Source organism: Cynocephalus volans, chromosome 5 (genome assembly GCF_027409185.1).
Source record: "Cynocephalus volans isolate mCynVol1 chromosome 5, mCynVol1.pri, whole genome shotgun sequence".
Lineage (NCBI taxonomy): Eukaryota > Metazoa > Chordata > Mammalia > Dermoptera > Cynocephalidae > Cynocephalus > Cynocephalus volans.
The window spans coordinates 136369376-136381850 of record NC_084464.1 but is presented as its reverse complement, the minus strand read 5'-3'; the positions used below and the strand labels follow the sequence as shown (position 1 = coordinate 136381850).

At 38.8% G+C, this 12475-nt stretch overlaps 1 protein-coding gene across 1 annotated transcript in view; it reads right to left on the bottom strand.

The window, feature by feature from the left end:
• Positions 1-12475, bottom strand: part of PDE7B (phosphodiesterase 7B) — a 303303-nt gene that overhangs the window by 194830 nt on the left and 95998 nt on the right. The window contains exon 2 of the mRNA XM_063096619.1: positions 11932-11992. Coding sequence (XP_062952689.1) covers positions 11932-11992 — 61 coding nt within the window. The remainder of the gene's footprint in view (positions 1-11931; positions 11993-12475) is intronic.

Below are 12475 nucleotides of genomic sequence, written 5' to 3'. Positions count from 1 at the left end.
TGATTATCATTGAACAATGAGGATACTGCTATTTACCAGCCCCATGGACTTCTATATCCTATTAGCATTTCTGGCATTATTTTCTTATATTTCAGAACGCAAGGGCCTCTTTCAGAATGAAATCTCCAATTTTCTACTGCATCACATAGAACTAGACCCCCAGAATCCAGAATTAAGGTAAAGATAAAATGGCAATGCACAACATTTCATGACATTAACTGTCTCATTAAATTATATGTCATAAAATTTTTTAAGTGTTCACTATAAATAAAATGTATTAACCTCATATGTGGTTGACTACCTTAAAGTAGGCAAAAAAAATCCTATGCGTTTGCTTATCATTATATATAACATGCTTTTAGATTTGGCTTTAAGATTTTTGCAGTAAAAATAAGCAGTAATTTTGAAAGTATCTATGCTAGGCTCACAAAAATTGAAAACTTGCATTAATCAGTCAGATGTGAAAGTTTTGTGCTTATGAAAACTGAGCCTTCCACATTACCACTAGCTACCTCTTTGGAACAGATCTCCTGATAAGTTAATAAGATCTCTTTTGGCATTTAAATATGACCAAGAAATGGTATATTCAAAGACAACAATCAGTATAATGGGAATAAGTATTTATTTTTTTCAAAACTTTAAAATGTTCTTTTTGCATATCTTTTATAATATACTAACTGTCTCACTCTGAAAATATCTATATTTTGTGAACATTTATAACCTATAAATATTAGAAAACCTGGTATGTTTGGTAAGGCAGATGGTTTGAGATTGATAGGTTAGCACCTGTTATACCACCCTGAGTAGTGAGTCTATATGAATAATTTGTCTGCTTAAAAAATATAAATTTACAATGAAATTATAAGAAATTTCATTACAGTTTTATTGCAATTTCAGTACAATTATAATCTGTACTCCTTCCAATAAAAGCCTAACATTATTTTTGGGTCAAAACTGAAAACGACATTGTCTCTGGAACATTATAAGAAAGAGTTTGATATATGCAAAGATTCCTAGGTGGACTTGTCCTGGAAGGAAGAAGCTTTTGAATGAAGTGTGTAGGAGGGGAAAGTAAACCAGAAGTGGGGTGGCTCAAGAGGAAGAGGTGGTTTTGATGTGATCGGTCAGGGCTGGATCCTGCTCAGGAGACATTGGCACTCCCCGAGCCCAAATGGCTTAGCACCTTCAGTCTCTGTCACGACTTGGGAGGTGAATGTAGAGGCAACCCCTTTTAGGCCTAGACAGGTCAAAAGAGAGCCTCCTAGAGGCATTGTAGGGTGGCAGGGGAAAGTTAAGGGTGAATACATAACCTCACACATTTCTTCTACCTTTATTAGGAATTATTTTTTGTGTTCCTTTGGAATTCTAGACCAATTTTGGATGCTAGGAATAGAAAGATACATAAAATGGAGACCTATTCCCTGGGAATGTGCAGGCTAGATGGGGCAATGGAGAAGAAATTCAATATTGACTGTACGGGGGAGAGGGATTTGTGAATTAGGGTCAAGGCATCCACATGCAGGTGACCTTGGCTGGCCATTGGAGGAGAAAGAGGAGAGGAGAGAAGGGAGGTCTTCATGAACAGGAGCACTTCCTCCTGAAATGTGTGCTGGGAACACATGGTTTGCATTTTCTATATTTTTTCATTTTAAAGAATGGACCTTGATATTTTACTTTACTGTTTCGAACTTCAGCGCGGTCCTCAGAACTGCTTTGCAGTATATATATATACATATATATCTTTTACATCTCTGGTCAGTTCTTTCTTATTTCTTATCACATTAGTTTCAAATTAACCTATTTCTTTATGCTTGCGTCCACTATGCATCTCTTACTCTCATCAGCATACCCTGTTTGTTCTCCAAGAGAAGGGAAGCGATTCGACGCAGATCCTCCTCCTCTGCCTGCCCCGCCTGGTGGACGTGTCTCCATCCTCACTTTTCCTGTCCACTGTGACCGTCTGCTCTCAGTCATGGGTCGCAATTACTCCCTTTCTTGACAGAAACCTTCAACCGTTTCCTCTCCTCTCTCCTCAGCTTCAAAACATACTCAAAGCTTTCCCATCCTAAGAAGCCCTTCCTGACCCCTAGACTCTGACAGGCACTGTCACTTACCTGCCTTCCTTTTGCAGACAAATAGTTTGACACAGGAGCGCCCCTTCTTAGCTCGCTGCTAACGGGCTCCATGCCACCCTCTCCTTTCCCCTCCACCTTTCCGCTAATGATGCTCTTGCTGATGTGACCTTCAGGTTGCTAAGTCCAAGGAGCACCCTTTAGGCTTAATCTCAGTTGGTCTCTATAATAGTTCACATTTTTATCATGCCCTTCTTTTTGGAACTCTCTGCTCTTGGCTGGGATGGCTAAGATATGATTCTCTCTTGTTCGTGGCTGTCTCTCCGTCCACTCATCCTTAGTCTCTTGCCTGTTTAGGGTTCTTTAGACTCCCCTTGAACCTGCCCAACCCTTCAGGGTGATGCTTCCAGGTGTTCTAAGTGGCACCCCCATCACACTCCTCTTCTTCCCCTGGCTGACCTCATCACCGATGCGTTGTCACCACCATAGACTTGCAGATCCTTCTTTTGAGCTCCAGACTTCCTAGGATGCCTGAGAGTTCCTTGGGCACCTCACTTTTCCTGTGTCTGAAATGTAACTCATCATTTCCCCTCAGTTAAAAGTAAGTCAGCTTCTCCTGCTGTTCGCACTGGTGGTGGGGGGGCCTGCACCTCCATCTCTTTAACAGCTTTTCCTGTACTCAATCCACTGTAAAGTCCTATCATCCTCCTGCAAAGTCTCCTGCATCTTGTGCCTTTGGTCCTCCCGACATTGTTTCACTTCAGGCAGGACTTGTCATTTCTTGCTTGATAATTGCTGCTGTTTCCTCAGCTGGTCTCTCTCTGCTCTGGCGCATTCTCTACTCTGACCAGATGATCTGTCTCATGTGTGCATCTCACCTCCCAGCTCCTCTGCTTAGACATCCTTAAATGGTTCTTTGTCCTATTATAAGGCCCTTTATAATCTGTCCTACCTTCCTCTCCACACTCAATTTTCGTATTTCTTTCCTCTTATTCTATTCTCTGGGCATCATGACCTTCTTCTGGTTTCTCTAATTGGTCACATTAAGCTGCCTATCCCTACTGCTCCTTCTGCCTAGAAATGCCGACACCTGTCCCAATGGGCTGCCCCTACCCCAGCCTCCCAGGGCTGTCTTCTGCTTCTCTTTGACACTCAGCCCCTTATCATCTCTGGCATGAGGCCTTTCCTGACACCACTACATTCTTGCCCTTCCTGTTGACCTGGGCCCATCCTTATGATTTACCATGCCATGTTGTCATTGTGTACTTGTCCAGGTCCCACTAGATTGGGAGCTTCTTGAGGACAGAGCCAGAACTTCAATATCTTTGCATCCTTACACCAGTACACAATATGTATCTATAAATTTATGTTGATTGAACACTTTTTCTGAAGCTTAGCTCTGTATGAAGGGTGACAGGTCTCACTGAATGACTTTTCTCTACCTTCAGACAGAAAATGAAGCTAATACCGTACAAGACTGACACTTCTATGACATTTGGGTTTGACACCTTCAGCTTTGATAGTGTGGCCTTAGCTCATGTTGTCATTCTGCAGCTAGCACTTATCTGAGCCCTGCTCCCAGCTGCATTCAAAAGTGTGCTGTATCATTGCTGTGGAAATGCTGCAACATTCCACGGAAAGCAACTGTGAAACTAGGAAACATGTTTTCCTTATGCAAAGCAATACTGACTTTCAAATACACATTTTTAGAAGGCACTAGGATAATTGCAGAAACGCTTTAAAACCATAAAGCTCAGGGTGAAATAATTTTCTGTATATTCCTATAAAAATAGAGAAGACAAAATAATGGGCCTCCTCCTGTTTTCTCATCACAATGTTCCATCTGCCCGAGAATAAACTCGGGCAATAAAGATTCTACCTTGCACGTTGCCATATCAACTTTCAGAGTGCCCCTAGCAGAGGGTTTGGCCTAAAGTGGTGCTCAACAGATATCTGTTAATCTCCTCATTCTTAGGATGGGTTCTAATTGCCTATTTGTAGAGAACTACAAAGTTTTCATCCTGTAACCCAGAGTAATAAGCTTGGGAAACTGCCAGTTATTTCACGTAGCAGCTGACCCATGGCCTTGGCTGTGTTAGCAGAGGGTTTTAAATGCTGTACCCACCCATCTCTGACACATTTGTGCAATGTTCTACAGATGGTTCTGTTCTCATAAAATCATCAGGATGTGTCTGTTCAGCAAATATTGAGTTCCTCTGATGGGCTAGGCAGCTAGATGTTCCAGGTGCTGGACACTCAGAAGTGAATAAAACTCAGCCCCTACTTCCATGATACTTACACTCTGTGTGTATGGGTGCCAGAGATTTTATTATTTGAGCATACATATAGGAAGAGTGAAATTGATGCATCCAAGTGACATGAATGAAGTTCTTTGTAAGCATGAGCTAAAATTAATTTGAATTCCTGAGGCATTCTTTTTTTTTTAATTGTACATATTTATAGGGTACAACGTGGTATTTTGATACATATATACATTGTGTAATGATCAAATTAGGGTGATTAGCATATCCATCATCTTAAACATTTATCATGTCTTTGTGATGAGAACATTCAAAAACCTCCCTTCCAGCTATTTTGAAATATACAATACAATCATCCTACTATGCAACTGAACACCGAAACTTATTCTTCCTATCTAACTGTGGCTCTGTACCACAGTGTGACCCATCTGTCACGATCGCCTCCTCCTCCCTCTGGTAACACAGTTCTACTCTCTATTTCTATGAGATCAACTTCTTTAGATACCACATACAAGTGAGATCATGCGCTATTAGTCTTTCTGTACATGGTTTATTTTTCTTAACACAATGTCCTCCACGTTCACCCATGTTGCTGCAAATAACAGGATTTCATTCTTTTTATGTCTGAATAGCATTTGATCATGTATATGTATACCACATTTTCCTTATCCATTTATTTGTTGATGCATTCCATATCTTGGCTATTATGAATAATGCTGCTGTAAACATAGGAGTGCAGATACTCTTCTGCATAATGATTTCCTTTCCTTTGGATGTATACCCAGTAGAGGGAATGCTGGATCATATGGTACTTTTATTTTTAATGTTTTGAGAAATCTCCATACTGTTTCCCATTATGGCTATACTAATTTACATTCCCACCAGCAGTGTACAAAGTTTCCCTTTTTTTCCTGAGGCATTCTAACCTTAATAAATCAAAATTAAGCAACTTGAAAACTTTTGCCTTTAAACATAGACCTTACTTTTAAAGTCAAGTGCACATAAAATAGTCCTTATAATAATCTTTCTTTAATAACCTATGAGAATAATATGCTTATTTCTAAATTAAAAATATGCACTTGTAAATATCTATTCATTTGAACCAAATTGAGATAGTTTAATGTTCAAAATATACCAAAGCTATCAATTTGTAAATCAAAAATGCTACTAATATAAAATGAAGTGCAAAAACTTAGAACAAATTAATTTTAGTGTTAATAAAAATAACACAGATTTGTAGTACTTCTAAAAGTTTACTGAATATTTTAATAGTCATTTGATTCTCAATTAATCCAATAAAGTAGATAATAATACTTGTATTTTCTACCACATCACAGTGGCCTACTTTGATACTATATCTTATTTTGCTTCAAAACAGATTGTATATTAATTAAAAAAAAAAAAACAATTTGTGGACCTCAGAAACGTTCATATACAAATATGACAGGCCAATGCCGGTGATAAGAGCAAAGTATTAATATAAAAAGCTCCCAATTTTATTAGACAATGGAGTTCCTGAAAAGTGAAATATCAATTTTCTCCACTATACGAGATAAAATACTGACTTCTGAAATAAAACACTATGACATTTGATGTCACGGGGAGAAGATAAAATCAACATGTGTCTAAAAAAATCAAACCTAGAATTTGAGTCATCAGAATCAAACATACATTGGGTTAAGATAATTTTGCTTCCATTCAAGATGGCAGGATAGATTGTCCCCAGTGTCATCCTCTCCCACAAATCAACCAATTTACAACTATAAAAAAGCAATGACAGCCAAGCTGGGGCTGCTAGAGCTCAGGGGGAGAGGAGGAGAGACCTACGGAGTGCATGAAGGTGGGAGAAGCCACAATGAGAGAAAGAAAGCATCGCTCTGACCGTTTCAAACCCTGGCTGCTTTGAGGCTGGAGTTGCTAAATGCATGGAGCAGGAGCTGGCAAAAGCTGCAGCTGTATCCTTCGGATGGAGTTGTTTGGAGGCGGCAGGGGAGAAGAGGGCCTTGGTGGCCCCCAGGCCAGCAATACCACTAATAGGGTTCCTGTGGACCCACATAGGACCATGGAACCACAACAATTGAAAAAAAGGTGTCACTCAGAGGCCAGTGAGTCATCGCAAGGGATTGGAGCATGGCCCATCCCATGGGAAGTGTTTACAGCATGGGTGGTGGGGGAGTTGGGCCCACTGGGGGAACACTGGGGCACAGCAAGGACAGCTGATCTGCCCCCCAATCAGTGTAGGACCATTCAGAGGAGACTGGTCAGGAATATAGAATTGCATGGGGTGCAGTTCGATGAAAAGACTCAGGCCCAGACCAGTGTTTCTATACAACCCAGGTGCACCAGATTTCACTAGACCCGGAAGTATCTGTAAAGCCAATCATTAAAACCTGAGCTGCACAAAAAACCTTCCCTAGGAAATCAGCAGCAAAGCAGCAATTTAGCTCAACCACAGAGCTCAAGTACTAGCCCTCACAGGAAGTTCCACTATTTTGGAAGTAAGCAAAGGACAACAAATTAGTTCCAGTGCAGAGTTTAAGTAGTGGGAAAAGCAAATAATCCAATGCAGACCTGAAAGAAAAAACAAAGTACCCACAACCAGAGACAAAGTTTGATATTAACTAGTAAAGGTCTCACTTCACCAGAGAATACCTATAACACCTAGAAGGACCGCAAGTCCCCTGGGCTAGGAAGCCAGAAAGGGGGGAGGTCCAAGGGCCTTAACCATGCCCTCTGACACGCACAGCCAGTCCTGAGGGTGGGGGCCTAGGGCATTGGTCATGCTCCTCCCTACCCAGAGTTAGCCCAGTGACGACCACTGGGCTGCCGTAGGAAGCCCCCTGGGCTCTCCAGAGCCGGGGCAGTGGGGGGCCAAGGGTGTTGGCCACACCCCCCTGACACACACAACCAGCCCAGTGATGTTCACCAAGTCACAGCAAGAAGGGCCCTGGGTTCCCGAGCCGGGGTAGTGGGAGGCAAGAGCCTTTGCCAACCCCCCTGACATCTGCACCCAGCCCAGCAATGAACAAGCCACTGCTGGAAGCCCCTGGTCTCCCCTCTGGGAGTGTGGGGGGTGCCACAGGCCTCAATCCTGCACCTCCTCTTTCCTCCTTCTTCCATCACATTTCCTTCCCCTTTCTCCTCTCCTCCTCCCTCCCAACTGCTCTGCAACAACATCATAGAATGTAAAAAAAAAATTAATAAAATAAAATTAAAAGAAAAAAGATTATTTTATTTCAGAAGTATCTGATGAATAGCTGTACTTAATACCACTCAGTAGAAATGGGTTTATATTCTGTAATACTCTATATTACATATTATAATGTTATATTATAATATAATATTACATATTATAATATTAATATAATGTAGAATGCTATATTATAGTATTCTGTAATTCTCTATAACTAAATAAAAAATACTCTATACCTAACTTAAAAAGAGAATCCAGAACTTCCTTTTATCTGGTACTTCTGTCCCTTTTAGAAACCATGATGACAGTCAAGCTCTCCATAATCAGGCTCACATTTCTTTCCAAATTATCCTTTCATCATCCTTGTGGTCTGAAACACTTACTGCCCCAGAAACACTCCCCAGCTTTCTTGTATCTGGGCTTTTGAAAGTGGTCTTGCCTCCACCGAGAACACTGCCACTTTCTTGGCTTTGCACGTCTAAATCCATGTGTCTTCATATCCCAGCTATATGCACTCTCTCCATCCTTTGACGTCCCAACACACTTTATCATGATTTTTTTTTTGTATCATTTGTCACTCTTGAGCTGGTGTTGCATATATGAATACTCACAACTTGAATCTCTTGCTGGACTATAAGCCCCCTGAGGGCAGAATCTGTGACCCACTGGTCTTTGGATTCCCAGTCCTCAGCACTCTGACTCGCATATAGTTGGTGCTTGATGCACATCTGGTTAATGAATATTGGATGAATGTCTAGTTCTGCCCTTGAGGCCCCATGCAGTCTTGAAGAATATATTTAATATTTTTAAAAATTGCCTTCATATTTTTATAATGTTTCAGCAAGTTACTTTTCTAAACACTATTAATGTCATCAATATACAGTTTATTTTTATTAGTTTATTTTTATTTACTATCAATTTTTAAATTTTTAATTGTTTATTATTTACTCATCAATTTATTGATAACAGGCATCTCCTCATACAACATCTCATTCTATCTCTGGAACAACCCCTGGTCTAGGAAGGACAGGTTTTTTATTTCCACTTTGCAGGAAAACTATAAATGACAAAAGAGATGAAGCAACAGTTAATTTTTCAGAGCTGAAACTAGAAAACAATTCCCTCTATGCTTTCATTGAGTGTTAATAAAATGTTGGTTTGTCATATTCTGTTGCTCTGAAAATTAGTAATCCATTTAAATGATTTATAATAAACTTCAGCTAGAAAACTGACTACTATGAACAACCCTTCTAAACCTTGGCAGGTAAGTAAGTTCTTATTGTGCATTCAAATGTTCATAACACTCATTAGCATTAAAGAAATCACGCATGAAACAAAAGCAGGCTCCTGAGAATTTCAAGTTGGACAAAATTTACCCTTGATAAAGAAGATGGAGTCATTGAGCCAACAAAATATCCTAAGTTACAAATTAAGGTTTACTGTTTGAGAGAATCCTACTCTGAGATAAGGAGAAAGAAGAAGTAGAAAGAAGCACCAAGTCTGATCTGGAATTCTTTTTTGAAAGTTTCTTTTCCCGAGATTTATCATTTCACAGAAGAAGGGTAACAAGTATGAAGACGTGAGTCAGCATTGATCATTTCACATAATTTCTTTAAATACCTTTGGCTCTTTTTACCCAACAGTTTTCATTATACTTTTGAAAAGTAAAATCTTTTTAGTAACTCACCTTACTTCATGCAGTAATTATGCAATGAGAGATAATTTCTTTTCCACTTACTTTTTTCTTTAGTTCATTATGCCTAAATAAGGTACAAGTCTTGCTGTACAGTTGTATGCCCTTTGTAATAATTACATAAACTTCTGAGCCAATTTGAACTTGGGAGAAATCTTGTGGCTAAATTTTTTAAAGAGAGGGGAGAGCTGATGGGGAGGTGGGAGTTCTGAACACATTGCCCTAAGCCGGAAGGAAAGAATTAAGCAACATTGATTACAATTTGGTGTTTAACTTGATCGTCCACATTTGCACTATCTGAACAATATAATGGAATAAGTAGTTAATGCTCACTGCAGGCAGCTCTGCAGTACTCGCTCATTCACCTTCATATCCAACACCAACTGTTCTCCTGAAGCCAGAAATCATTCCCTGCAATAGCCACATACAGCAGTCATTTGCTCCCATTTAAAAGTGCATGGAATTCAGTGCTCCTGAGTAACTCAAGGTAAAATTTACACTTATATCTCACTTAATGTAATGAGCCAGAAGCATTATTTTTAGTGAGGATAGCTTATTCATGGAAGTCATGAAGTAGACAACTCAAAGCATAAAATCCATATTTTTCAGACTCACCAGTGGGAGAGAAGAAAACTGTAAATAGCATCCCTGGCTAGTGACCCTCTTCCATATTCCATCTCAATTGTGCTGAAACAAGTACACAGCTAGGATTCAGGCAGACATCCCAAACCGGGAGTGTGGGTGGGCAGAGATGTGGGTTTCATGGGGAGCGAGCCAAGAGTTTGACAGTTTAAAGATGTGGCCAACTCAGGTTGGTCCCCATCAGGGATCTCAATAGTGGGGTGGCATAAAGGTCAGAGGTGACGTTTTGGAAATGCAGGCTTTATATAATTGGGTTTCTTGTTGGAGAATTTTGATTTGTTCATAAAAAGATTGTAAAATTACCCGCAAAGATACAAACTACATTCATGTTTGGCAACATGTGACTTCTTATCCTTTGCTGTTAGAGATATAACATTTTCTCAAGAAGTGATTCAGGAAGTCATAAATGGGCACGATCATAGGTTCCTTTTAAAGGAAGCAACAAACTAATTAATACCTCAGGCAATAGTGAAGAGGTTCGTTTTGTTGTGTTAATATAGATGTTCTTTCTTGAAGAAATACAAGATGTGGTATCAGTTTTAGTGACTTATGTATTCATTACCTGCGTTTCTCTTCTTTGTTTGAAGTGAATAAACCCTTCAGCTTTACTTCTTTTTTTTTTTTTTATCTTGCAGTATTGCTATGAAATGGTAGCCTTGGGAGTCAGGTGGACTTATGCTAATGGCAGGTTGATCCATGTGTATTAATATCCATAGTAATTTTATTTTGGTATTCTTTCACCTAAGATTTCAAAGGATTTTATAAATGTTTGAATTAGAAGTTGCAGCAATCCTCTTAAAAATATGTGTGAGAAGAAGTCTAAGCTTTCTTAGATGTAAGCTCCTTGAGGGCACAGATGATTTTCACTGTGAGTAACTCAAGCTCACTAGGTAAAGTATTATCTTCAAACATCCAATAAATATTTATTATCTTTTTAAAGGAATAATGTACATTTATTCTTCCTATGTGTCCTCAAACTAATAAAAACTTTCATTCCCATGGTTCTTTTATATTATTTAGTTTTATATCACTGAGAAAATAGAAATCTAACGAACTAATAAATTCTATGAAGTTAGTAACCCATAGCACCTTAACGAATATAAGATCTTCCCCTACCTCTGTTTCTCTTGCTGTCTGCTTTTGGGTCAACTCACTGATAATTTGGGCTGCCAACATATACTTGTCAGAGTAAATAGAAGAAGCTAAAATAAATCATTTTATTCTTCATTTATGACTATGGTTCAAGGTTAGAATGGATGAGGATAAAATTTTGGTGAAAATAAAATTTAATGATTATTTTTATTTACCCAACCTTCTCTTTTGTTATATTACTATAATTAATTGAAAATTTACTGAACATGGTTTAGTGGCTTAAATAAGATCTAAACAGTACACCTAACATTTTACAGTCTAGACACTTTCATATTATGATTTAGACCATTTCTCACTTTGAGCTTATGTGCATCCTGTATATTTTCTATACAGGACTTGTTTCTAAGCTGTAAAATGAGGAATATAGCAGTAACTTCATTTCCTAACAGAATAGTATATGTAAAAAGAGTTTGTGAAAGGCATTGATGATCAAATGATTATTCATAACAATGTTGCTGCTTCGTTACAAAGGCAGTGTGGGTAATTGTGCTGACTCAGATTAGTTCAAATATATATTTCTCCCAGGCATTGTAAGTAATGGCTTGTGCTGTGATGCAGATACTTAATAGTTTACTTATCTATCTCATCATCTCTGGTTTAGGAATTAAATGTGATTCTTCTTACTTTTTCATCACGGTTGCCTGAATATAAAACACTCAATTCTCGGTTGTGCTGATGATCCAAGAAAACCTTTGAAAGACTCAGAAACATGATTCCTGACTTCCTGACAGTTATTAAAATCAAAACCTTCTTTCATCACCAAGAGTTACACATATAAACGTGGTATCACTATCTATAAACCCATAAAAGAGCTTAAAAACCTCTCCAGAATGGAACAACAGTCAATAAGGCAACAATAACTCCACAAGATATCAACATGCTTAATTGTAATATATTTAAAATGAGAAGTGTTCTTACCTAGCATGCAAACACATTTGGCATTCTGATCAGGGTTCTCAAACAAAATTTCGCCACACCTCTGAAATAGAAAGACAGCCGTGGTTATTTTAAGATGTCCCTTAGGATTTCCAAGGCAACTATATCCATGCAACCTGACATTACCGTGACATGATTCTACTCTTCTTGTTTTCTTTGGTTACCTGAGTCTAGGGACTTATGTCATGAGCAGAAACTTTCCTGCTAGTAAATATTTGACAGGTAAGTGGGATAGATTGTTCCTGTATGCCTCGTGCCCCTGCCTAGTGCTGATTCTATGTGCTCCTGTGACAAGTCATGACTGGAGATGCACTCAGTTTCTAACAGTTTCTGTTTCAGTGGATGATATGCAGTCTATTAGGCCCAATAATCTGAGATTAATCACTATTAAAATTGGATCTTATTCAGCACCTATGTTATTCTAAACTACTCACTCTGCAGTAAAGCACAGATATTATCAAGCACAAAGCTAGGTGGTCCATACTTAACTCTCTGAACTTGCGGGAAAAACAAATAAAGATGAAAA